General features: G+C 43.4%; 3 protein-coding genes across 3 annotated transcripts in view; 2 read left to right on the top strand and 1 right to left on the bottom strand.

The window, feature by feature from the left end:
• LOC148059086 (neuronal acetylcholine receptor subunit alpha-2-like) overlaps positions 1 to 9,002 on the top strand; it is a 35,480-nt gene extending 26,478 nt beyond the window's left edge. The window contains exons 9-10 of the mRNA XM_087782377.1: positions 3,713 to 5,120; positions 7,732 to 9,002. Of these exons, the coding sequence (XP_087638503.1) occupies positions 3,713 to 5,120; positions 7,732 to 7,857 (1,534 nt within the window). The 3' untranslated portion in view covers positions 7,858 to 9,002. The remainder of the gene's footprint in view (positions 1 to 3,712; positions 5,121 to 7,731) is intronic.
• A 3,815-nt stretch (positions 9,003 to 12,817) lies between these two features.
• Positions 12,818 to 16,905, bottom strand: zgpat (zinc finger, CCCH-type with G patch domain). Its single transcript, XM_087781327.1, has 7 exons — positions 16,785 to 16,905; positions 15,228 to 15,805; positions 14,926 to 15,059; positions 14,682 to 14,843; positions 13,752 to 13,868; positions 13,248 to 13,656; positions 12,818 to 13,122 (listed from the first exon to the last, which is right to left on the bottom strand). The coding sequence occupies exons 2-7, from the start codon at positions 15,779 to 15,781 to the stop codon at positions 12,984 to 12,986; spliced, it is 1,515 nt and encodes a 504-aa protein (XP_087637453.1). The 5' UTR covers positions 15,782 to 15,805; positions 16,785 to 16,905; the 3' UTR covers positions 12,818 to 12,983.
• A 380-nt stretch (positions 16,906 to 17,285) lies between these two features.
• On the top strand, positions 17,286 to 24,075 carry tti1 (TELO2 interacting protein 1). Its single transcript, XM_087782221.1, has 12 exons — positions 17,286 to 17,386; positions 17,664 to 18,404; positions 19,120 to 19,864; positions 20,158 to 20,429; positions 20,639 to 21,061; positions 21,130 to 21,289; positions 22,233 to 22,385; positions 22,854 to 22,996; positions 23,106 to 23,246; positions 23,319 to 23,523; positions 23,612 to 23,699; positions 23,758 to 24,075. The coding sequence occupies exons 2-12, from the start codon at positions 17,676 to 17,678 to the stop codon at positions 23,981 to 23,983; spliced, it is 3,285 nt and encodes a 1,094-aa protein (XP_087638347.1). The 5' UTR covers positions 17,286 to 17,386; positions 17,664 to 17,675; the 3' UTR covers positions 23,984 to 24,075.
• The last annotated feature ends 2,456 nt before the right edge of the window (positions 24,076 to 26,531 follow it).

Below are 26,531 nucleotides of genomic sequence, written 5' to 3'. Positions count from 1 at the left end.
TGTGCTGCTCCACTGGTCTTTAACACGGCGGCCTTGTTGCTCCGACTACAATATACTGTATCGACATCGGACCTGTGGTTAGAATCCATTAATGCATCAAACTTCATTACAACCTGACGTGTAGAAACATTAATGTCAGTATTGACATGGTCCTTTCACATTTGAAAATTTCAATGGATTAAATAGATAAATATATATATTTAAAACTTATATTACAGTGCAAGAGAGAGTGTTTTTTACCTGAAATTAAGAAGAAAGAAATCAACATCATTTTTAAACACTGTTAATAAAAAAGAAACAAAACGAGTGACTGATGCACAATTACCCAAATGTAATTAAATGTTATTAAGAGTTTCAAATCCTTATAGGACTATTTCAACACACTTTACAGTTTAAATAAAAATATGTAAAATAAAAGAAAAGCAGGAAAAAGTTCCTATAAAAAGCAAAAACCTTGAGCAGTACCTGTGTGGACGACCTTGACTGTCTAGGACGGGACAGTAGATGCAGAAATAAAGGCAGTGGTATTTATTCTTCACATCCATTCATTTATTCTAAGAATCCAAAAGTAAGTTGGGTACAAAATAAGGTCATTTTCACTATGCTTTTTGATCTCTTGATTTAACCCAATATTTTTTTGCCTCTGTTTCTCAAGTGACTTTTTTTCCCCACATTTCCCTATAACTTTAACCACCAACCCCTGCTTAGACAGCCTGCAGAGACTTGGAGTAGAGCCACTAGTCAGTGGTCGGAGGCGTCAAAGCTGCAGCAGACGAGCGCTCGGCGTGTTCTCTCACACATTTTCACAGCTCATGCCGGTCCAGACTAAGAATCACATGAGCGGTCACCATGACCCAGTTGTTGTTCTTGTTGCTGCCAAACATCTTGTCCTGCACCAATGTCGAAACTTTGCTGAGGTCAGCAATAATGGATGTGGTCGTTAACGGACATCAGCAGGACAGTAGGAAGGTGATTAAGAGGAGGACACGAAGATTAATGGACAGCACTGCGGACGACATCATAACACTCTACATAATGGTAGTAAGCTGTCACTCTATTAATGAGAAAAGGCCCAAGGGTTGTCCCCTGAGGAACACCACCCTCTTGGATCTGAACATTAAATGCAATTCTTTGATTAAGTGTGTCAGAAGCAAGGTAACCGATGTTTGCGTAAGATACAAGACAAAAATATATTCTCTGTGTTGATGTGTCCCTGAGCAAGACATTAATGCTGTCGAGTCGTTTCTGCTCCTGAGAAAACGTAAAAACTTTATCCGACTGTATCATGAGGTGTGAGTGGAAATAAATAACTGACCCTAGAAAAAATATTCTCAAAAGTAACAAACAAATTTGTTTTGTTCCAGTTTTTATTTGTTATGACTAATTTATCTCTGAACAAACTTGTTTAGTTTGTTTGTTTGAGACTTCATTTGTCTTTTTGTGAGTTTTTCTTTTCCCGAAAAACAAACAAAAAGAAAAATATATAGTAAGTTAGTAAGTAATATTTATTTATATAGCGCTTTTCCAGACCAGGGTCACAAAGCGCTTAAACAAACAAAACAATACTAAAAAAAAAGTACATACTTTAAAGATCAAGATAATACTGAGAACAACACAGGAGTTCGAGAAATTCAAGGAAAAGCCTGAACAAATAGAAACGTCTTAAGATGTTTCTTAAAGGAGTCAGTAGATCCATCAAGAGCAAAGAGAGAGAAGATCGTTCCAAAGCTTAGGAGCAACAGCCTGAAAAGATTTCTCTCCTCTGGTCCTGAACCGTGTGCGTGGAACCATAAGTAGATTCTGATCCACAGACCTCAGAGCCCGAGCTGGGGTGTAATTTATACATAGTATATTTAGATTTAATCATGTAAATTCTTTATTAATTATGTACAATAATAATTTAAGATTAAATAACTTTTAAATATTTATATTTTCCTCATTCCATCAACGTTTTTCTTTATCTTTTTCTCATAATTGATCCTGACACGACCAAATCACAGTTGCTTTTCCATCTGGTGACGACAGTTTTCCTCAGAACCAGTACAATTATGGTCCCTGGTGTCGCTTCCATCCCTTCCTGTGCGCTGGCTTGAAACCAGAAAACCTTTTGAAGTCTCTTATTGGTTAGTGATTTATTTCTCAACATCATTACCAGATGATTTGCCGGAGTTTCCTCACAAACATCAAAGGCTCCTCAGAGAGAATCAGGCGGTCAGCGGGTCGGAACAGTTGCTGTTGAATCCCGTCTTCTCAACTCGCCTCCTTCGCGGGGAGTTGTTTGTAGTCGCTGTTAATTGTGGCGGAGCAGCGAGACTGGCAGCTGTGGAGCGGCAGGTAACTGGATGTGTGGGCGTGACAGCTCAGGAAGCTAATGAATCCAACCACAGAGCCGGACTCGTCCACGTCTCGCTAATCAAATTAGCCAAGGAGGCGAGGACGCTGAGCAGCTTGTAAATGGCTCGCTGTGACTACTTTCCACGTGGAGGGTATAAAAAGATGGTGATATATGACACATCCACACGTCCTCCCACCCACAGCCAGACTCACAATTGTGTTGGAACATAATTTGTGTGTTTAACAAAAGCTTCAACAGCCATTAAAACTTATACATTTACAAACCGAGAGTTTTTCTTTGAGTGATGAGAAACTGAAACTCCTGAACATTATGGTGTTTGAGTCGGTGTCGATCAGGTTTATTGATCTTCCTGTTTATTTATGAGTGTGAGTTAAACCTGGTCAAATTAAAGTTTACACTTAAATCTCTATGTTTTTTTTAGTCGCAATTAATCGTGATTAATCGCAGTCTATTTCAGTGATGAACTCTAATTATTTATAGATTAACAGCACATTTAGTGACCAATTATTGTTTGTATAAAGCATATGAATCCATGAATCGTACTTTCGGAGCTGTGTGGAAAACTCAGGGCTTGATTCCTCCTGTCACTCAAAAATGAGTGAGAAGATTGTGACATATGACACATCTCAACGTCCTCCCACCTACAGCCAGACGCACAAGTGGAGTTAGAACACAATTTGTGTGTTTAACAAAAGAATCGCAGCCATTCAAATATATATTAAGGTACATTAAAAGGGTATTAAAGTGGAACCCTGTGACCTCACGGTGACCTTTGCTTATTTAAAAACGTGTTTTTCTAAATAAATACCATTTTTCTCTCAGTTTGTTTTTATTATAAGGACTGATCAGAAACTACTTTCCTGACCTCCCGAGACGGATCACTGCATTTATCCTGAGAATCTCTGATGTTTGAGCTGGATGTCAATCAAGTTTATGATACTTCCTAGAAAGGTTAAACCTGGTCAACCGTCTGAGTCACTCATCTGCTTCACTGGACGTGAGTCAGTAACCAGATCACATCTAATCGATGACCCTCATTTCGCCTTAATGTGCAAAAACACAAAATAATGATTGGAAAATCTGCACGTTTTCACTCAAATCTCAGGGTTTTCCAGTTGCAATTAATTGAGATTAATTGTAATTAATTGATCAATTAACTCGATTGTTTTTTAGGTGTGTTGATTGATTGACAGCACAAGTAATGATTAATTTTGGTATTGAGGATATGTCTCCAGGACTCATTCTTCCGGAGCTCTGTGGAAAACTGAGGGTTAGATTCCTCCTGTCACTCAAACATGGATCCAGAGCGAGAAGCTCTTGAGCTCAAACCGAGCTGACTCGGGTCTTCTGTTGCAGCGCCGACGGAGACTTCGCCGTGACTCACCTCACGAAGGCTCATCTGTTCTACGACGGCCGGATCAAGTGGATGCCGCCGGCCATCTACAAGTCGTCGTGCAGCATCGACGTCACCTTCTTCCCCTTCGACCAGCAGAGCTGCAAGATGAAGTTCGGCTCGTGGACGTACGACCGCGCCAAGATCGACCTGATCAGCATGGACAGCGACGTGGACCAGATGGACTACTGGGAGAGCGGCGAGTGGGTCATCATGAACGCCGTCGGCAAGTACAACACCAAGAAGTACGAGTGCTGCACCGAGATCTACTCGGACATCACGTATTACTTCATCATCCGGAGGCTCCCGCTCTTCTACACCATCAACCTGATCATCCCGTGCCTGCTGATCTCCTGCCTCACCGTCCTGGTCTTCTACCTACCGTCTCAGTGCGGGGAGAAGATCACCCTGTGCATCTCGGTGCTGCTGTCGCTCACCGTCTTCCTCCTGCTGATCACGGAGATCATTCCGTCCACGTCGCTCGTCATCCCGCTCATCGGAGAGTATCTGCTCTTCACCATGGTCTTCGTGACTCTGTCCATCATCATCACCGTCTTCGTCCTCAACGTCCATCACCGATCGCCGCAAACCCACGGGATGCCACAGTGGGTACGAAGGGTGTTTTTGGACTTGGTGCCCAGAGTTCTTTTCATGAAGCGCCCCCCGGGGACCGCCAAGCAGAACTGCAAGAAGCTCATCGAGATGATGCACTGTCCAAGAACGGCACCTTTAGGTGGCAACTCTCAGGCCTTCTGGCTGGGCTTGGAGACGGGGCTGAGGCAGTTGGGGGAGCAGGAGAACCACCTTCCCAAGTCTCCCATGGACAGCCCGAAGATCCTGGTGTGTTCGCCGTCGCCGCCGTCCTCCCCTCTGAAGGACCTCAGCAGCAGAGACAACCTGTTCAAGACTTCTGTTTTTACCTCCCGGGAATATTCAGGGTTGTCAGAGAAGCTGAAACGAGGACTCCATTCATCGGCCTCCTCTTCCTCGCAGTTATCTTTGCCCCCCTCTTTGCCGCTGGGGCCCCTCCAGAGCAAGCCGGACCCGCAGATGCTCGCCCCGAACGGCCGGTCTCAGAGCGTGGAGCAGATGTGCGAGCACAGGAAAGATCCCGCCCAACAGTCCGGACATCTGTGTCGCTCGCGTAGCTTCCAACACTGCTGTCTGCACGACGAGGTCCCCGGAGCCACGCGGGCCCCCGGACGAGTGAAGACACAGGTTTCTACTGATCACACAGCAGAAACCATCAAACCGGAGACCCCCAAGATCTCCAAACCTCTGGTGCCAGTCTTATCCCCCGCCATGCAGCGAGCCATCGAGGGAGTTCAGTATGTTGCAGATCATCTCCGAGCAGAGGACGCTGACTTCTCCGTGAGTTACTTTAGTTCTTCTCTGATATGACTTTATTGTTATTGACGAAGTCGTTACTGCTTTCATTTGTTTTCAAACCAAAATATGTCCAAACATCAGCTTTAAAAGCTGCTGGAGTCACTGTATCCTCTCGTCCTCAGTCATCGCCGGGATATTGCCGGACTTCATTTTTAGCTGCCATCTAGTAGCAGAAGTAAGAAATAAATGCAACACAAAAATGAAAAAACACCAATATTTGCATGTTGATTGTGAATTACAAAATAAAATAAAATAAATGTATTCACAGTTTATTGAAAAATATTGCATAACTATGATAAAAAGAAATGTATTTTAAAGCCAAACAAAAAACAATAATCAATACAGTGCTCTCCCGTTCTCAAGTTGCATCTAAGGGTGTTAATCTGCTGGGGGGGTCTTAAGTCAGTGGAGAGTCAAAATGGTGGATCAGAGAATCTGAATTGTGCTTTATTTGGGATTATAAAACACAAAGTTCTAGAAAAAAACATCAGTAAGAAAGATATTTCAGTTGTGTTAAAATAGCCTATTATTCGACGAAGCACGAAACACATCAGTTGACATCATGAAAAGTTGGATATTTTGGTGGAAACAAGAGTTTAAAAAAGGTTCCTCGCTGCCTCTGCAGTAATTGACCCGACAAGAAAGGCCAGGCGAACATTATCATGTCGTGCACGTTGGTCCAGAGGCAGACGGTATAAAAAGAGACATAAATTACGAATGCTGTGACTGTTTGAGCCAACAAAAGTTTACAGCACAAGTCGTAAACAAGTCCAGTTTTCATCCAAACTGTCATCGGACACTCCTCGTCTGTCCTGTCCTTCCAGCGTCTTTCACTGACAGTCTGCAAATAAACTGCAAGTTATTTATAACTGACAAGAAAGTTGACTGAGAGACAAACAAAACATATTTCGTCATTTGATCATTTGATCATTTAGTTTGCTATTACTTTCACTCCTGTCTCATCATTTGCCTTCTTTATATGTGGATTTACTACGTCAATATATCCTCTAAAATATCCCCTTGTGGGACTAATAAAGGAAAAGGAAATCTTGTGATATCATAAAAATCTTTTGACTCATTTTCACTTTCAACTTAATGTTTGGCTCTCCGTCTCAGTATTTTGACTGTCTTACTCAGTATAATGACTTTCTGTCTCAGTATTTTGACTGTCTTACTCAGTATAATGACTTTCTGTCTCAGTATTTTGACTTTCTTACTCAGTATAATGACTTTCTGTCTCAGTATTTTGACTTTCTTACTCAGTATAATGACTTTCTGTCTCAGTATTTTGACTTTCTTACTCAGTATAATGACTTTCTGTCTCAATATTTTGTCTTTCTATCTCAGTATTTAGACTTTTTATATCAGCATTTTGTCTTTCTATCTCAGTATTTAGACTTTCTATCTCGATATTTTGTCTTTCCATCTCAGTATTTAGACTTTTTATATCAGCATTTTTACTTTCTATCTCAGTATTTAGACTTTTTATATCAGCATTTTTACTTTCTATCTCAGTATTTAGACTTTTTATATAAGCATTTTTACTTTCTATCTCAGTATTTAGACTTTTTATATCAGCATTTTTACTTTCTATCTCAGTATTTAGACTTTCTATCTCGATATTTTGTCTTTCTATCTCAGTATAATGACTTTCTATCTAGATATGTTGACTTTCTTACTCAGTATAATGACTTTCTGTCTCAATATTTTGTCTTTCTATCTCAGTATTTAGACTTTTTATATCAGCATTTTTACTTTCTATCTCAGTATTTAGACTTTCTATCTAGATATGTTGACTTTCTTACTCAGTATAATGACTTTCTGTCTCAATATTTTGTCTTTCTATCTCAGTATTTAGACTTTCTATCTCAATATTTTGTCCTTCCATCTCAGTATAATGACTTTCAAGCTAAATATATTGTCTTTCCATCTCAGTATTTAGACTTTCTATCTCAATATTTTGTCCTTCCATCTCAATATAATGACATTCTATTTCAGTATCTCATGTTTTTGTCTCTAAATATTTTGACTTTTTATTTCCGTATTTTGACTTTTTATATCAGCATTTTGACTTTCTATCTCAGTATTTAGACTTTCCATCTAGATATGTTGACTTTCTATCTCAGTATAATGACTTTCATTCTGAATATATTGTCTTTGTATCTCAGTATTTCAATTTTCTATCTCAACATTAAGAATTTCTATGAACGTCATTTATCTTTCCCTCCCTTTCCCCTGAAATAGATATTCATCAAGTTCTTTCAATTCTATCCTTAGACATGAATACACGGTTGATATTCAGACATGTGGTGTGATGACCTCATGACGGTGTGAATGTGTTTGACTCACATGTTCACTGACGGGTCATTTGTTTCCCTCTTTACCTGCCGGCGAGAAAAGTCCGTCTCTTAAATCCTGGTCTAATTTAACCTTGACTCCGTCATAGACACGGGAGCCCAGATCGAATGACATTTAGGAAACAGCGGCTCGCTAATGAAAAAAATCAGCCAATCGAGAAAATCAATCACGGGTGAACGCTGACAGCCGCTCGAGAGAAGCCTGACGTCTCTTTTCCTCTCTTTTCCTCCGCCAGGTGAAGGAGGACTGGAAGTACGTGGCCATGGTCATCGACAGGATCTTCCTCTGGATGTTTGTGCTGGTCTGCATCCTGGGATCCGTGGGACTCTTCCTGCCGCCCTGGCTGGCCGGCATGATATAACATGGCGTGCACAGATCTATGACTTGTGTTCCCTGGGATGATTGACAGGTGACGGAGCTCAGGTGAAAAATCCATTATTGATTCTCTCGGGTAAATTCTTTATAAGGTCGCGAGTGGAAAACAACCTGAGTCGCCTGAGAGCTGAAGGTGCAAGAGGCTTGACCAGAGTCGACCACAGATCCCCACCATGATAACAAACAGAGGTCACACAGAGGTCAATGTTCAACACCTATGGACCGGGACTATGAGGCCACTGAAGGGACTTTGATGTGGTGAAAGCAAATCCAGGTACAAACTATACAAGACCGATCCTGCTCGCTTCACTGATGACACAAGACCCAAAAATCTTTTCTTTTATTAAATGCACCAGAAACATAAACTTTACTCAAACCAACTTTTTGACGATGTTGAGTTGATCATGAACATCACATAAAGACATTAGTAATTGTTTATGTTGACAAATAGAACAAGTTCTAAACCATTATTATTTTTTCAAATGTAGCCACTAACTCGTAGATGCCAGTCTTAAACCTAACTAAGAGGTAGAATTGAATGTATTTTTGGATATAAAGAAGTTCAAACTTGTTTCGGGCCATCTGTTAAGTGCAAGAGAAGAAATCTATGATGTTTAACTCAAACATGGCACGTTCTTAGGGTCTTGCTGCTGACGGAACACACGTCAAAGTTAAAGAATATATTTGGGATTATTTTAGGTACAACAAAGTGCCTTAGGTGGACGTGCGGACAGAGGGGGTCCGGGGACCAAGTCTGGCCTGCAATGTCATTTGTTTGTGATCTGCATGAGGTGTGATTACGATCGTTGGATAAGAATTAAATTCAAATCTAAATTGATTCTCACGATCCCTTAAGATGCATGTTGAGGTCATGTTCCCTGAACCCATGCAAGAAATTACGAATCAATAAATAAATAAAATAAAAAGTTTAGCGATGAAATTTGCTGGCTTGCAAACAATCTTCTCCTCCAGGGGTTGAGCCGTCCTGGAGTTCTGACGGACTTTGGTCACTGATGGATCGTGAAACTGCTAGGTCTTGAGGCACTGCGAGGGCGACTCTGTGGTTTTTCTAATTGTTCCAGATGAATAAAGGTTTCTGCAATATCCGTCTCTGATTGGATCTGTGCTGAGAAGAAACAAAATGATCTTCTGGTTTGTTTCCGAGCGCACCTGATGCCACGAGGTTGATTATTACAGAGGTCACGTGTTGAGGAGGGAGGGGTCACACTCCAGCCCGGACCGAGGTGTCCAGACATCTGTGAGACGTCAGGAAGGTTCTGAGGAGATTTGCACTTTTCATTGTTTTAATTTAATTGTCGTTTAATCATTTGCTGTTAGGATTTAATTTGAGTGTTTAATCGTGACTATGAGGTACTTCTTACAGGTTGTTATTACTGTATATCATAATATTGGAAAGAAGTACCTTCATATTCGGAATCAATCATACTTTTTCTATTAAGTACATTTTTATTTAATCATGTTTTTACCACATCTGTCAATATTATATCTCTTTTAATTATTAATCATGTAAATAATTTGACCTAGTAACTCAAAATCTTATCAAATGATATTGATTTCGAATGTCCTTTTTAACTCATTATTATTACTATCATTATACGTGATTGATCAATATGTTTAAGTTTAATTATATTTTGTCATGTGTATTTTATTACAGAAACTTTGTTACTCATTATTTTGACCTTTCAATTATTTATTTTGAGATTTTACATTTTTACAACAAGTAATATATCAATTCATCAACATAGTTAATCAATATTTTTCATTTAAAATCCTCACAAATTCATCGTTTTGTTTGAGTTCCTGAATATTGATTGTTTTGACAGGAGGCAGAAAAATGGACTTGATGGACAGCGGATCTAAGACAAGTGTCACCAGTGGAAGCGCTGGAACATGTAAGTGCAGAAGGTGTTGTCAATGTAAATGTTTATTTAAATCCTATTTTCTTCCGCTGACGTTAAACAAGAACGTCCTTCAAATGAGGTTTCAACCTGTAAGTACTGGTGAGGTCACGTGTTCTCGGGGTCCAGTGTTCACGTCCCATATCGTCCCATTAAAGAACATGTAACGCCACACTCCAGCGCTAACGAACGATTGTGTTTCCACCGACTCAGCAGCCATTGATCAGTTGTGTAACAACAACAGGCACATTATGGAAATACAGCACTTGCAGCAGGAACAGTCTGGAAAACCCTGAACGTGCAATTTCATCCTTAATGTGGACAAACGATCCTGATTCCAACCTTGTTCATCAAGGACAGGAAGTGGTGGTTGAAGACAAAAGTCAGGCTCTGAAATTGGTCAAATGTATCCTCTCGATGTGGCTAGATTTGACCTTTGACCCCCACAAGTCACATGAAAAAGTTAACAACTGAACGAAGTCAGATTTGATATTCATCGATATTCACTTCCTCCAGAATCTGGCGAATCAGTTCCCACAACAAAGAACAAAATGCCAGACTCACCTGAACGAGGGAAGATGACCTTTCATTAAAAGGCAGGATAATTGAATTCACCTGGAAAAAAAGCTGTAGTTTGTCTTTGTGTTGGTGGTCCCTCTCTCGTGGCCGGTTCTGTCTTCGCTGAAAGTCCAATTAGAGCGACTAAAGGACCGCCGTGATAGGTGCGAGAGAAATGAGTTTTCTGAGATGTGAAACCAGATATAATGGATTCTCTGTTGGGCCCCTGAGGTCCTGAGATTACAGTGGAAACACCAGAGTCTTGTTGGGGGTAATTACAGCTGCCACTTCCCGGTTGATGCATCGACCCGGCCTGCTTTGGCCGGTCTCGGAGAAGTTTGATAACGGAGCTCAGGGTGGTCCGACTGAGACTGGGGGGGAATTCAAACGTGTCAGAGGAACCAAACCTGGTCCACCTCAGGAGCCAAGACTCATCCTCATTGTTGGGTCTGCCCTGGGGCCTCCTGCATCTGGAAAACATCACTGATCATGAGTCTGGCTTGAATAGATGTTCCCCTCCATGACTATGAATATAGAGACAATTCCCACACGTTGATCCACCATTTTGATTCTACACTCACATTAGACCCTCCCAACTGATTGATCTACTTTTTCGGATGACCTTGATATGCAGGAAATTCTGTATCTGTAACCTTTCACTCTGAGGTTTGTGACCTCAAGGGAGATTAAAAATCTCCAATCAAGAGCTTTGTGTTTTGGCTCAGCTCTCTCTTCACAACAACACAGAGTCCTCCATCGCCACCCTCACCCCTCACTCGTGAACAAGACCTCCAGATGCTTTGAGTTAGAATCATGTTCTCGGAGAAGCTCGACCTCATCACCGTGGAGGTGAAGGACCTGCATCTTTGTCCTGATGGACTCATTTCTATCCTGAACACACCAGGACACGTCTCCATGGCAACAGACGAACGTTGAGCCTTTTTAAAATTGAACAAAAACCTTCATATAATGGATCCAAAATATTCCACTTTGGGTTTAACGGCACGAGAAAAACTGTCTGAGGTCTCGTGCGTTTGTGTCGATGAATTCCACAGAAAATAAAAGTGTAACTCGTGTGTTAAAATAAAGCCACAGAATTGTCGTTAACGTGTCGTATACGTTGTGTTCAAAGGGCGAGAGCTTCGAGACACGCGGGTCCGTCGCTGAAGCATCTGTCGGGCCGATCAATTTCACCATCAACCCTCCCTGATCACATAATCCGCCTCTGATCAGCGACATTAGACCCCCCGCCCACCACCTCCATGCAGAGGACAGACGTGAGCTGCTGTGTGAAGACACACACACACACACACACACACACACACACACACACACACACACACACACACACACGCACATACGCTGGTTCTGGTCCTCAGAGGTTCTGATGGTTAGTGAGCTGTCCTGAATTTCAACACCCACAAATAACAGGTGGCGGCCTTGACCCTGAGGCTCATAAGTGGAGTGAGAGCGTGAGGTGCACCCCCCCCCCCCAACCCTCCCTCAGGGGAGCCTATTAAATCAACACAAGCTGCATCTCCACGCCAACCAACCGGCCGCCATCCTGCATCCAGAAGCAATTCCGAAAAGTGCTGCCAGTCGGCAGATCCTGGACTCAGGAGCCCCGAGAGCGAGTTGACCCCCTCTACCCCCCCCTTACTCGCCCCATCCATCTGCTCTCAGGCAGCTATTATAGCTTTTAGATGAGATATTCAGTCTCTCGCTCCAGCCTGGGGGGGGAACCACACAACTTGTGATGACAGCTGGAATCCAAAATGGTGCTCAGAAGTTCTGCTGGTCAGTAAAATTTAGGGTCACTTCTGAAGACCCAGATGTGGAGCAGGTGAGCCCCCTGGTGACAGAATCTGTAACATCAACACACGTGTCCTCCGGTCAGTAACTCGAGGTAAAACAAGCTCCAAACACAATAGTACTTCAGGCTTTAATGTTTAATTTATCGGTCAGTGCTGTGATGAAAAGAATACTAGAAGATACACTAGATAGAAACCAAAACAGTTCTCTACCACTATACGTGCTTTAAAACCTCATAGTTAATTTATATTCAAGTACTTTTCTTACATTTAAATCAACAGATTGTGAGAATCTGATCAGAATCGACTTATTAAAGTATGTTTTACACCAAAAACAAACCAACACAACAAATAATTAATAAAAAACCCTTTTTCAAATTTAGTATACAAATAAATTGCTAAAAGAATATCTTAAAAGTTTTGTTTAATCATTAAAAATGTAGAAAATGGAGGCTTTTAAAAGACTATAAATACTCTATGTATCTTTTATCTTGTATATTGAGCCTGGTGTGATAGATTCCACCAGTAGGTGGCAGTATGACCGTGCATTACTATCATACTATTGATTGATGATTGATCAGACGGTTGACAGGCTCCAACTCATGATGGACGAACACGATAAGAAAAACAAACACGTTCATAGTTTAGAAAGTTTTTAGTACAGACAGACAAAGTTCAAATAATCCTAAAATTAAAGTGAGTGAAAAAAAAGCAACGTCGTGATCCGTCGTCCGCCTCGGCGTCGGCCCGCTGAGACGATTATGCTAAAAAATGTAAAAATATACAGAGCAGCAGACGATGACTTCGGAGGAGACGGAGAAGATTCAGAACTCCGTCATCTTCTTGTGTGTGTCGGCCTTCTTGTGTTCTCTCTGGATGGACACTTCCTGGGCTTTCTGCTGAGTCAGCAGGCGCCGCGCCGCCGACAACTGCTGCTCCAGCTGATTCACTCTGTTGGCGTCCCTGCACAGAGAACAAATCTGAGCAACTACCCGCAGAGTCGGACAAACAAGTTTGTTCGATGTGAGGACGCGGCAGGTAGGAGGCGCTGTTGAGCAGTAATAGAAAAGACAACCGTCTTCACTGACCTTCCGTTGTGTCTGGCGAGAGCCTCCGTCAGCTTCTGGATCTCCCGCTCCGTCTGTGACACTCTCTCGGCGGCCTGGAACACCCTCACGTTCAGGTTCCTCTTGGTACTCTTCCCGCCGTTGTACACCTCCACTCCGGTCACTGCCGGCTCGCTGGCGGCGCCCGCGGCGGCGGCGCTCGTGTTCAGTTTGTTGTTGAGGAAGTCAAAAACCGTCGAGCGGTCCTTGTTGTTGGCCGCTCGTGGCTTCCGGCGCCGCTTCTTCCTCTGACCCGGTTCCGTGCCGTGCTTGGACGAGCCGCTCCGCGAGCGCCTCTGCGTCTGCTCCAGACACTTGTCCAGAGACTTGAGTTTAGGAAGCACCACCGCCGTCACCGGCTCCACGCGACCCTCCTGAGTCTTTCCTAAACCTGCGGTCAGAAGACGGTCAGGAAACTCTAATGCATGTATGACTTCAACGTGAGTGAGGTGTGAAGACCCTCTCAGGTGGTCCTGCAGGACTGACCTCGGCCGTACTCGTAGCCCATCTTCAGCATGAGCTTGGAGCCGATGCCGCGCGTGTGAGCCTCCCAGCCACCGAAGCTGGACAAGTCCACTGTTGAAGCTTTGGTATCGTCAAGCACTGCAGAGGAAAACATGTTCGGGTCAAACCTCAGACAACTCAATGACTGAGGATGAGAGGATACAGTGACTCCAGCAGCTTTTAAAGCTGATGTTTGGACATATTTTGGTTTGAAAACAAATGAAAGCAGTTACGACTTCGTCAAGAGTCATGTGGTCTGTAAATACTACAACACCAGAGTCAAGTACTGGACAATACTACACATATATACTTGCTACTACAGTATTACAACACCAGAGTCAAGTACTGGACAATACTACACATGTATACTTGTTACTACACTATCACAACACCAGAGTCAAGTACTGGACAATACTACACATATATACTCGTTACTACACTATCACAACACCAGAGTCAAGTACTGGACAATACTACACATATATACTCGTTACTACACTATCACAACACCAGAGTCAAGTACTGGACAATACTACACATATATACTTGTTACTACACTATCACAACACCAGAGTCAAGTACTGGACAATACTACACATATATACTTGCTACTACAGTATTACAACACCAGAGTCAAGTACTGGACAATACTACACATGTATACTTGTTACTACAGTATCACAACACCAGAGTCAAGTACTGGACAATACTACACATATATACTTGTTACTACACTATCACAACACCAGAGTCAAGTACTGGACAATACTACACGTATATCCTTGACTGTACAGTATCACAATTATCCTATTGTCTTGCTTGATACGTATACACACCACTACTGACTCGTACATTTGCTCCGCATGTTGTGACAAATATAACACGGATAAGTTCCTTTTCCTCCTCACTCACTGCGAGCGTACGCAACATTGATCTCCGCGTCTTCCGAGTCCGAGTCGGAGGAAGAGGCGCCGTCGTCCTCCCTCAGCGGAGGGATGATGGCGTCGGCCTCGACGAGCGCGTCCTTCATAAGCAGCGAGTCAAACTTCACCGTGTAGGAGGCGTCGTTCATGTCTGCAGGAGTTCCATTGACAACATCTGCAGTTAAACTCGACCCTCTGGGATTTTGGTGCCGAACAAACAAAAAGACAACGACCTGTGATTTTGGCCGGGTACCAGATGCCGTCATCGTGGCGCACCAGACAGGACGAGCCTTCTTCTAGATTACTGAGGTCGCACTCCAGGAAGTCTCGGAGCTCGGAAACGTAGACCAGCTCGCCGTGAGAAAACCTGCAGTCACAAATCCATCCCCAAAATGACAATCCAAGTAAAAATGGGTTTAAATCGGTTTAATAAGAGTAAAAAAACTATTTATTCGAGAGTCTTCAGTTCATCAACGTGGATCTCATTAGTTAGTTTGGCGCCATCTTCTGGACAATAGCTGCTGATGCAACTCACCTGCAGTTGTCCTGGTAGAGACACTTGTCCTCCAGGTGGAAGGGACACGGTTTCATCGACTTCTGAGTCGGATAAAGATACAAAACTCTGACTTGAGCTTCATCTCCGTCTGCTGGCTCGGAGCCCACCACCATAGCATTGTGGTACTCTAGTGTCCCCCAGGATGTCCGGAATGGGGCTCGGACTTTGGAACCACTAAGACTATCTTCTTCTCCTTCCTCTGCTTCTTCTTCTTCTTCCTCTCCCTCCTCCTCTTCATCATTAGCAGCACTAGTGTCCAACCCAGAGTAGAACGAAGAGAGCTCTGAGGCCGAGCCATTAGAGGAAGATGCTCCCACAAGTCCCTCAGTGTTCTCCAGACTGGCCAGAAGGAGGCTCTTCTTCACAGACACCAGGCTGGACTCTGTGAGTTCTATCAGCTGAGCCAGGTCTCCCTTGAGTTGGAGCAGATCGGACGTCTGAGAGGGGTCCAGGCCTGCGGTCAGGGCGGCGTCCACCTGCTGCAGCTGAGCCTCGTACTCGCGGAGCTCAGCCTCCAGCGACGCCTCGTCCATGTTGACTGTGGCTGCTGTGGACGCCTGTGAGGAGATGGTGTTGTTTAGAAGTGTGGTCAGGTGACTTGTCAAGTTAGAAGTGTGGTCAGGTGACTTGTCAAGTTAGAAGTGTGGTCAGGTGACTTGTCAAGTTAGAAGTGTGATCAGGTGACTTGTCAAGTTAGAAGTGTGGTCAGGTGACTTGTCAAGTTAGAAGTGTGGTCAGGTGACTTGTCAAGTTAGAAGTGTGGTCAGGTGACTTGTCAAGTTAGAAGTGTGGTCAGGTGACTTGTCAAGTTAGAAGTGTGGTCAGGTGACTTGTCAAGTTAGAAGTGTGGTCAGGTGACTTGTCAAGTTAGAAGTGTGGTCAGGTGACTTGTCAAGTTAGAAGTGTGGTCAGGTGACTTGTCAAGTTAGAAGTGTGGTCAGGTGACTTGTCAAGTTAGAAGTGTGGTCAGGTAACTTGTCAAGTTAGAAGTGTGGTCAGGTGACTTGTCAAGTTAGAAGTGTGGTCAGGTAACTTGTCAAGTTAGAAGTGTGGTCAGGTGACTTGTCAAGTTAGAAGTGAGGTCAGGTGACTTGTCAAGTTGTTCTTGCACAGGGACTCGACCTCATAACCTTTGTTTTGCTGCACGAGTGAAAGCATGATTTTAATTATTAACAAAATTAATTTCCCAATGGATCAATAAAGTTTTATCCATCGAATGAATACGTTAATTTATTGTAAATGTCTTTAGAATTATTTTTTCCTCCCTCCTGTTTTGAAATACATCAGTGTTTCTAATGTTGAGTTGTTATATATTCAATGTTTAGGTTTGACAACAAGGATTTATTAGGGATTTTACCAAAAGCACAAATGGTGTTCGTCACATAACAACACAACACTGTGTTGGTTATAGCTTGTTTTGATGAGTTAAATTACAAATGTTCACCTTTTTTAATTGTTATTTTCAGGTCATGCAGCGAAACGAAGCTAGCTGTGGTTAGCAGTTAGCTCCTAGTAACACATCGTGCATTTATTTACCTGTATTCTTATGTTGTTTCTTCCAAACTCATCAGCACTGGTTGGGAATAAAGTCAAAGAAATTCACAGTTAAAGTTAAAACAAGCATCAGCATTTGAAGAGAATGAACGTTGACTTCTTGTTTACCGGTGTGTGGCGTGCTGTACTGACACTTCCGGTGAGCTTCTTCAGAATAAAACGAGTTGTGTTGTATTACATTTCCTCATTTAATTCATGTGTTTTAAATATTACAAAAAGTTATTATTCTAACTGTTATATTCGAATACTTATATCAATCGTATTTGTGAAACTTGCTCAAAATTATACATCGCAAAAGTCGAGCAATTTTTTTATTTTTTGTTAATTTTTTTTTTCATTTAATTCATATTGATTTCATATTTAATTGTACATTATTTAACCAATATTAAAGAAGTACGGCAACGATTAAACTGTCACACAATTTTATTCTGACAACTTCCACCGATGACGTCTTGTATTCGCGCCGCGGCAGCAGGCCGATGACGTCAGAGCGGTCCAGTTGTTTTCAGTGGTGGGAAAACTCGTGTTCTGTATTTATTTGTTTTGTTTCGCCGTTAGTTCGATGAACAATCACAGTTTTGCAGGTAAGACGTTTGTATGACTAAGCCAAGCGAAATGGAAACGTTCTTATTTAAACAAACTCGAAACAAATCTCGAGTTTAAACAAATTTGAACTCGAGATGCTCAAACATGTCTTCTTACATAACACAACCTATGAATGGTAACTATATAAAGGTAATGATTGCATTTTAAAGCTAGTTTAATCAGATGTTGTGTATTTACAATTTAAAGGTGCTGGTTATATATTTATTTTCACTATTCTTACACGTCATGTCATCAGTATGTTCTTGTCAATCGCAGAGATCCGCTGTGATGCCTCCTACCATGGCTCAGATCAGCGACCCAAAGATCGCTTTCGCCTACCTGCGGCCGGCCTGCGTCCTGCTGACCCGTCAGCCCAGCGCGGACAACGTTGCGACGCTGACCGCTCAGCTGAAGGAAGTTGACGACGCCACTCTGCAGCAGCTCCAGGAATACACCCTCTTCCCTCTCCGCTTCGTCCTCAAAACCCCCGGCTCCACGAAGAGGAACGACCTGGTCCAGGCGACCGTGGACGCCATGACCCACGTGCTGGGGCGGACTTGCGTCCGGACCTGGGAGACTCTCCGGGAGCTCATGTCGGAGCTCTGCTTGTGCGTCTGCTGCCGCACGGACGTCGGGAAGCCAGCGGAGACGTCGGAGGAGCTGAAGCTGAGCGTGCTCCGGTGTCTGGACGCTCTCCTTCACGCGGCTTACGGCGACATCTTCTTCAAGATATTCGAGCCCGCGATGCTGCCTGGTCTCGGCGCCACCGTGTCTCTGCTGCTGAGTCTGGCGGAGAAGGAGAAGGGTCGAGAGGTACAGACGGCGGCGCTGAGGTGTCTCATGGTTCTGTCTCTGGAGTGCGACTGTGGTCAGGATCACCTGGTGTCGTCCCCGGAGGAGAGGCGTGCAGCAGGAGGCACCATGGCCTCCTTCTTACCTGGAGTCACCACCGCCATGACCCGGATGATCACAGGAGACCTGAGACAAGGACACGTCGTCACCGTTGGAGCCATGAAGGTTGTTATCAGAATAGTTTAGTGGATTATTTAGCTTTATTTATTAGGATTTATTATAATAACCTTGTTATTTAAGACACTGTGCGACGCTTAAACAGTGCCTGGATGATGCTCCTTGAATTGAACATTGAAGCTTTAAAAAGGTTTAATCAAAATCTTGTTTTTTATTAAGCATGACATAGTTTTTTAAATAATTTAACTCAATCATTTCTGTAAGTGTTGAAAATATTTTTTATAGAATAATGTAATTCAATTTCTATACTTAAATGTTTGATTCATTTTTGTTTAATTCAATCATTTGTTTATTGAGAGGTTGAACTTATTTGTTTTTAATTGAATAAAGTTAATAAACTTTTGCAGAATGAATAATTATTAGTTCATAAATACATTTTCTTAATTCAATATAAATATTGTAGCCTTTTTAATTAACTATAAAAGTGTTGTCACTGTTAACCTTTAACAATTTATATTAAAAGTCTGTAAATAAAGAATATTGCGATTAAAATATGAAACTCTTATTTGAAATAAAAGGATTTGTTTTGAAACTATTCAAATTATTCAATTATTTCAAAAAGTAATTCAATGCTAAAAAAAAAAAAACATTTCATAATAAAAACATGTTCAATATTCTGATGTGACTGATGTAGATCTATATATATATATATATATAGATACAGATTCAATCTTTGTCCCAATCTCTGCTCTTCTGGCCTCAGGTCTGGTCGGCTTCAGTGGGTCTGGTCCTGGAAGACGTCCAGCTCCAGACCAGCGACTCCGGTCGGCTTCCCTCGGAGGACCTCGGCAGGATCGGGCAGCTGGTGGTCCGACGCTCTCAGGACTGGGCGAAGAGCACGTGTGAGAAACTGTCTCTGCTGCTCAAGAAGATCCTCTCCTGCACCTCGGCCCACCGGCACTGGAGGGTCCGGCTGCAGACGGTGGAGCTGGCGGAGCGTCTGCTGCGCGGCTGCGAGGGGTCGCTGGGCGAGTGTGCGGGTCTTCTGCTGGAGGCTCTGGTGGGGGGCGTCAACGACGAGGAGTCCCGGGTGAGACAGCGCTGCGAGGACGCCCTCAGAGACGTGTCCTGGAGGAGCCGGACCTTCACAGACGTCCTCTCTGAGAACCTCCACTCTCTGTGCACCTCACTGCCGCGACTGATGCGGACCTCCGACGACCAGAAGAAGCTCTTCGTCCTCAACAGCCTGCTGGGTTACCTGAAGATCCTCGGCCCGCAGGTGTCGCTGGTCCTGAACTCGGCCGCACATCTGGAGAGGATCTCCAAAGCCCTGATGCAGGTGCTGGAGCTGGACGTGAAGGACGTGCGGATTGTCGAGGAGAGAAGTTTCAGGGCGATCGAAGACGGCGCCTCAGACTTCTCCTTCGCTCAAACACAGAAGAAGAACTTCCTGCTCTTCACCGACCACAAGATCTTCTCTGTGCTCATGGAGGTCTGTCGCACGCTTGGTGAGGGTTTCTGCCAAATAATGAGAAGATTTAACAATTGAATTTAGCATTTCAAATAAAATGTTGTATTTTTAAGCATTAAATCATCTAAAAAGTAATTAGATTGAATATTTTTTGTATTTGAAGGTTGAATTTTTTCATTATTTAATTTAAATAATTCAAATATCTTTAAAATTATTAAATATTTTATACTAATAGTTTCATTTTCTTATTTAAAAAACACATTTTTTTTAAAATAAAATGACTTTTAATTCATAGCCTCGGCTTCTGTCACATGATCATCTCTCCCCCAGGTTACTACGGCAACATCTACCTGCTCAGTGACCACTTCCTGGACTTGTACCGACAGTCCTCCTCGTACAGGAAGCAGGCGGCCATGGTTCTGAACCAGCTAGTCAGGGGCGCGGCGGGACTCGCCGTGGCGGCGGAGGGCGTCAGACCCTCGACCCCAGCGGAGGACCTGAGCACGGTGGTGCAGATGATCCTGGAGGAGTACGTCAGCGAGAACAACTGGCAGCTGCCCACGGCCGTCCAGGACAGAGGGAAGGACCCCCGGGACAAGCTGGTGAGCCTGGCAACTTATTTGAAGATAACATGAATGGAAAAAAATGTTTGATGATGATGCATTAAAATCAAGATATTTAGAGACTGGTAATGGAAATAAATCCCAAATAAAATGGATAGTTTCTACATGACCTTTGACCTCCCAAGGGCAACACACATACAGTCGAGCCCTCAAGCCAAAATATGATGAATCTCGTTGTCTCCCCTCAGTTCCTCAGCTCCGCGAGACTCTCCATCTCCGACACTCCAGCAGGTCCTCTCCAGGTCCTCCCATCCTCCTCCTCCTCCTCCTCCTCCTCCTCCTCCTCCTCCTCCTCCTCCTCCTCTCCGTCCGGGTGTCTGCTGCAGCTGAACAGCAACATCTGGCAGCTGTGTCTGCAGCTGGAAGGCGTCTCCTGCTGCGCTCAGGCTCTGGGCCTGGACTTCCGTCCCCTGCTGATGACATCACTCTACCCGGTGCTGGAGAAGGCCGGCGAGGACACGCTGCTGGTCAGCCAGGCGGCGCTGAGCTGCATGTGGGACGTGAGCCGGGCCTGCGGGTACGAGACGCTGACCCAGATGATCAACCTCAACTGCGACTACCTGCTCAACGACGTGTCGCTCAACCTGCAGAGGCTCAGGCGGCACCCCGAGGTGACCCCCGCTGACCCCCGCCGACCTCTCATGAAGTGAGACGGTAACCTCTGCTCCGACTCGTCCAGGCGCCCCGGGTGTTGACCGTCATGCTGAAGCACTCGGACGGCAGACTGCTCCCCCTGGTGGGCGACGTGGTGCGGGACGTGCTGACGGCGCTGGACGTGAGCTACGAGAGCTCGACGCCGATGTTCTGCTCCGTAATGCTGTCACTCATGGAGGCTCTGGGTCAGTGTGTCCAACGTATCTCACGGATCAACATGTTTCAAATATGTCGACCATCAAAGATGGAATAATACAAATAATGGTTTTATCTAAGATGAATATTTTCTTATGAGTTGTATGTGTAAACTACGGAGGTATATGAGTGATGTGAGAATATATCTATATAATATTTTCAATCTTCAGATGATTTCATGCGTTTTCTCTCCTCCTCTTCCTCTTCCTCTTCCTCCTCCTTTCTTCTTCTTCTTCCTCCTGCTCCTCCTCCTCCTCCTCCTTCTTCTTCTTCTTCTTTCTTCTTCCTCCTCTTCCTCCTCCTCTTCTTCCTCCTCCTCCTTCCTCTTCTTCTTTCTTCTTCCTCCTCTTCCTCCTCCTTTCTTCTTCTTCCTCCTGCTCCTCCTCCTTCTTCTTCTTCTTTCTTCTTCCTCCTCCTTCTTCTTCTTTCTTCTTCCTCCTCTTCCTCCTCCTCTTCCTCCTCCTTTCTTCTTCCTCTTCCTCCTGCTCCTCCTCCTCCTCCTTCTTCTTTCTTCTTCCTCCTCTTCCTCCTCCTCTTCTTCCTCCTCCTCCTTCCGCTTTCTTCTTCTTCTTCCTCCTTCTCCTGCTCCTCCTTCTTATTATTATTCTCATTCTTTCTCCTTCCTCCTCCTCCCCCTCCCCCTCCTCCTCCTCTTTCTTCTTTCTTCTTCTTCCTCTTTCTTCTTCTTTCTTCTTCTTCCTCTTTCTTCTTCTTTCTTCTTCTTCTTCTTTTTCTTCTTCTTCTTCCTCCTCCTCCTCCTCCTCATCCTTCTTCTTTCTTCCTCTCTTCCTCCTCCTGCTCCTCCTCCTCCTCCTTCTTCTTATTATACTCCTTGTTCTTCTTTCTTCCTCCTCCTCCTCCTCCTCCTCCTCCTCCTCCTCATCCTCCTCCTCCTTCTTCTCCTTCTTGTTCTTCTTCTTCTCCTCTTCCTAGCTCGTTGGTTCCCCTCCTCCCCCCGTCTCACTCCCTCCAGAGACGCTGTCGCCTCCACAGATGACTTTGACGTGCGTCAGTTCCTGCTGGAGCATCAGCAGCAGAAGGATCTGTCTGAGGGTCTCTGGGTGGACGGTGAAGACCAAGCTGTCGGTAAGAAGTATGGAAGTATATCAGTGGTAATATTTGTATTTGTTTATTGAATTCAATTATTTAGTTATTGAAAGTTTGAATCTGTTTGTTTTCTTTATTCAAATGTTTAGAAAATTTCAAAATGAACACAGTCTGATATTCTTGTTCTTATTCTTATTTTGATTTATATTTTTTATGAAAAGTTCTACCTTACCTTGTATTCTTATTCAAAAACGAATGTTTTAAATTAAATATTTTGTAAATTGTAATCTTTTAATTACAATGGTAAAATGTAGAACATTAATTTAAAATGTTACGTTTTCCAAATATTTTGACTGTCAAATAGTATTATTTTAAATATTGCAATTTTTAAAAAACGACAAATTCCCACATTTTAATTTTAATCTTCAAGATCATTTCGTGCGTTTCTTGGCGCCCTCTTGTGGAGGGTCACAGTTATTGATTGAGCTTCACTGTTCGTCTCCGCAGAGACTTCTCCTCCAGATCTTCCTCCCGAGGATGATGATGATGATGATAAGAAAGAGCTTCCTCTTCACCTCAGTGTCACCAAGGACGTGCTGGAGCGCTGCGTCCACCTTCTGTCCGACTCCGACCTGAGAGTGCGACTCAAGGTCAGCCACTAGGGGGAGCTCTAAGTTTAAGATGATGAAAGAATACACACATATTCTTAAAAAAAACAAATATTAATAACTATAAAGGTTCTGGACCTCTGACCTGCAGGTTCTGGACGTGCTGGAGTTGTGCTCGCGCCTCTTGAGCCAGAAGGAAGACGAGCTGCTGCCGTTGGTTCACCGCTGCTGGCCCGCGCTGCTGCTCAGACTGACCGCCGACGACCCTCTGGCGACCCTGAGAGCCTTCAGGGTGAGTCCAGACACGCAAGGTTTTCACTCCACAGTTGCGAGTCCGGATCCCTGACCGACCTCTGACCCGCAGGTTCTGTGCACGCTGGGGGACACGTGCGGCGACTTCCTGCGGAGACGGGTGTCCAGAGAGATTCTGCCCAGACTGAGCCGCTCTCTGGTCCAGCAGGCTCCGGTCAGCGCCAGAGCCGGACCCGTCTACACACAAACGCTGGCCTACAAGCTGCAGCTGGCGGTTCTGCAGGGACTCGGCTCGCTCTGCCAGAAACTGGACCTCGGTGGGTGTAGTCACGTGATGTCACCACCAGAGGGCGCCATTGCGTCTCAACATTTATTATTGACAAGTAAACGTTTTCTCTCACACAGGTGAGTCAGACCTGGAGCAGGTGTGTGAGACCTGTCTGCCCTACCTGAGCAGCAGACAGCCGGCGGGCCTGCAGGACGCGTGTCTCAGGTGAGTCTCGGTGCCTGTCGTGATCGTCAGAGTTTGACACGCTGTCCGTCAACCGCAGCTTGTTCCGGATCTTGACCCGGCTGAACCCGGACCTGGTCTGGTTCACCCTCAACGAGCTCCACTGTCCCGCCGGCTACGACCCGCCGCCCCACCCGGACCTGCTGCCCGTGCTGCTGAGTGGCACCGGCCGGTCCAGAGACGAGTTCTCTGATAATGTTGTGAAGCTGCTCACAGAAGACTTGACCTTTGACCCGTGCACACATGAACCCCCCAGGGTCAGATGAATATTTAAATAAGTTTGAGACTCTTCTTTACTTAAATACTGAGCTCAGACCAGATTAAGTGACATCTTAAAATAAAGCAAAGTTGTTATTTTTATTGTGTAATATTTATTTTAAAATTCATCTCGGTCAGAAATATGATTTAAAATCAGGAAGAAAACACAAAGGTTTCTTTAGAAAAATTACAAGTTAGAAAAGTCACACCTTAAGGCCCTCGTTAATACAGTCAGATCCACCCCGGGGCCACCAGAGGGCGCTCTAAGTCCAAGACATCACGATCGGAATTTTGTCCGGTTAGCTCCTCCCACCTGCGCCGTCACAGTCACGTGACCAAACGAGCTGATGCTCCAGCTTGAACAACATTGAAGATGAAAACTTCCAACATGCTCATGACCCTGGCTTACTGGGACATCTGCGGGTGAGAACGTTGACTTTCTACACAACTACAGCAGCTGAGAACCATGTTGTGACTTAAACTCATATTAATGACGAAACTAGCGTTTATTAAAAGTCGTGATTCTATTTTATTGAACTTTTATATTCATTCACTTTTGTCCTGAAGTTTGTTTGTAAATAAAACAATAGAACTGAGTCTTTCTCGTTCATGCATGTGTTGAATTAAAGTCACTTTCAGTAAAACTCTACTTGTTGTTGAAGCTAAAGCTAATGCTAAGAAGAACACCTGACACTGATGAGGTCAAAGGTCAGAACGTAAACTATTGTAAAAAGTTTTTCAAGGGAAAGTTTCAAACTTATCTATTTAATGTTTAAATTTTCCTTTTGTTTACAGTTTTTACATTTTTTTTAAATCCACCCTTAAATCTGTCAAACAGTGTTTATTTAAACTAAATATTTAATTTGAACACTTGGAACATAAATGTATTTACTTTCCTTTATTAAAGATTAAAACAACATATTCATTCAATAGTTATACAGAATGAGAGGTTTATTTATAACTTATTAAACAAAGACCCACATGAACAAAAAAGATAATATAGAAATAAAATAAATGGATTTATCTAAATTTGCTCCTAAAAATAACAAATCATGTTTTTTATGTTTTATTATTGTATTACAAAACTATTTTATTGTTAAAGAATAGTTTCTGATGTTTATCTCAGCATTAATTTTTATTAATGAATGAACACGAATGAACATATTAAAATGCACTATTTGCTTTTTGTTACGTGTCAATGCCGCTTGAGGGCGCTGTTGTTACTTAAGGTCTCGGAGCTGCATTTAAACGAGAAGCGAACAACAAAGTCAATCGTCAAAAGAAACGCAGACATTGATTTAAATTGAATACAAGATGTTTTATGACTTAATCCCTGCAGAAAAGATACATTTTTATTCCCTTTAAATCCCGAAAGTTTTGATTTAAGTCTATAATTCCAGCTCAGATCTGTTCATAAATACAAAGTATTACAGAAAAATCTAAGTTTATTTTATATAGGTTTTAAGATTATAATATTGATGATTTAAATCAGTCAAACAAATGAAGTAATTGTATAACTTTTTTTTTACTTTATTTCTATGTACATTTTTGTATTAATTGTTAATTTGTTTGAACAAAACTGTGATAATTAATATGATAAAAGGTTTGGTAACAAAGCTCGTAAAGTTGTGTTCACGGTGTCTTAGAAACATCTACACATGAAAGTTCATGACATGTTTAATCGTTCAAGTGATGATGAAAATAAATTATTTGAATCATGAACTCCGGAGGAAAATGACAAACACTGAATATTTTCCTCCATCATTCTGAACCTTTAATGTATTTCAACTCTTCACAGTAGAATCTGTTGTTGTGTAGTTTTATTGATTGTTCTTATCTTTAGTCCCCAGCTGGCTCAGCTCGTCCGCCCCCTGCTGGAGTTCACTGGTACTGGGTACGAAGAGAAGAAGTCCAACTGTGGAGAAGATTGTTGAACATATGTGACGAAGATTGAACCTTCAAGGTCGTCATGAGATCCATCCCTTGCTAACACCACCTGTGAGTGTCTTCAGTCGTCCATGAACTCTGGTTTGGTCCTAATGTCTCTTTTCTGAACAGGTGGTGAGACTGAAGAGAAGGTGTGCGAGGACATGATGGAGAAGCATGTGATGGACTTGAGGAACATCTAGGTGAGGATGAGCTCCTGTGACTGTTGTATTTTTGTGACATCCTATGTTCTCCACCCAGGACCTGCTGCATGGAGAACCTGAGGAGTCTTCATGCTTTTCTTCAACTTCCTGGGTGACAGGAAGTGGTTGGATGAAGATCAAGTGAGGAACACTTGATCTTCATCCAACCACTTCCTGTTGGGGAGGAGGGGCCATAGTGGGGTCTGCAGAGGGGGGAGGAGAGACCAATTTTTGATGCCATAGTTTGAGATTTTCCATATGCAAAATAAAAGTATAACCCCCTCCTTTTGCTCTCTTGATGTTTCGGGGGAGGACACGGCCCTACTACCCCGGATTCGCGCCCGGTCTGGTTTGCTCCAGCTCCCTGAGTGAAGGGTGGGATTCGAACCCTGAGCTTGTGAGGCTCAGAGAACCGCCAGTCGGTTGA

This window comes from Callionymus lyra, chromosome 19 (assembly GCF_982586985.1).
Source record: "Callionymus lyra chromosome 19, fCalLyr1.hap1.1, whole genome shotgun sequence".
Lineage (NCBI taxonomy): Eukaryota > Metazoa > Chordata > Actinopteri > Syngnathiformes > Callionymidae > Callionymus > Callionymus lyra.
The sequence above is the reverse complement of the archived record's forward strand: the minus strand, read 5'-3'. Positions and strand labels throughout refer to the sequence as shown.

Bases quoted from the DNA above. Each gene is read 5' to 3' on its own strand.
- zgpat (XM_087781327.1), bottom strand. From the start codon at position 15,781: ATGGACGAGGCGTCGCTGGAGGCTGAGCTCCGCGAGTACGAGGCTCAG. The intron at 15,060-15,227 runs GTGAGTTGCATC...TTGTGACTGCAG, and splicing joins CTCTACCAGGACAACTGCAG to GTTTTCTCACGGCGAGCTGG. The intron at 13,657-13,751 runs GTCAGTCCTGCA...TTCTGACCGCAG, and splicing joins GGGCTACGAGTACGGCCGAG to GTTTAGGAAAGACTCAGGAG.
- tti1 (XM_087782221.1), top strand. From the start codon at position 17,676: ATGCCTCCTACCATGGCTCAGATCAGCGACCCAAAGATCGCTTTCGCC. The intron at 23,247-23,318 runs GTGAGTCCAGAC...TCTGACCCGCAG, and splicing joins CGACCCTGAGAGCCTTCAGG to GTTCTGTGCACGCTGGGGGA. The intron at 23,524-23,611 runs GTGGGTGTAGTC...TCTCTCACACAG, and splicing joins CTGCCAGAAACTGGACCTCG to GTGAGTCAGACCTGGAGCAG.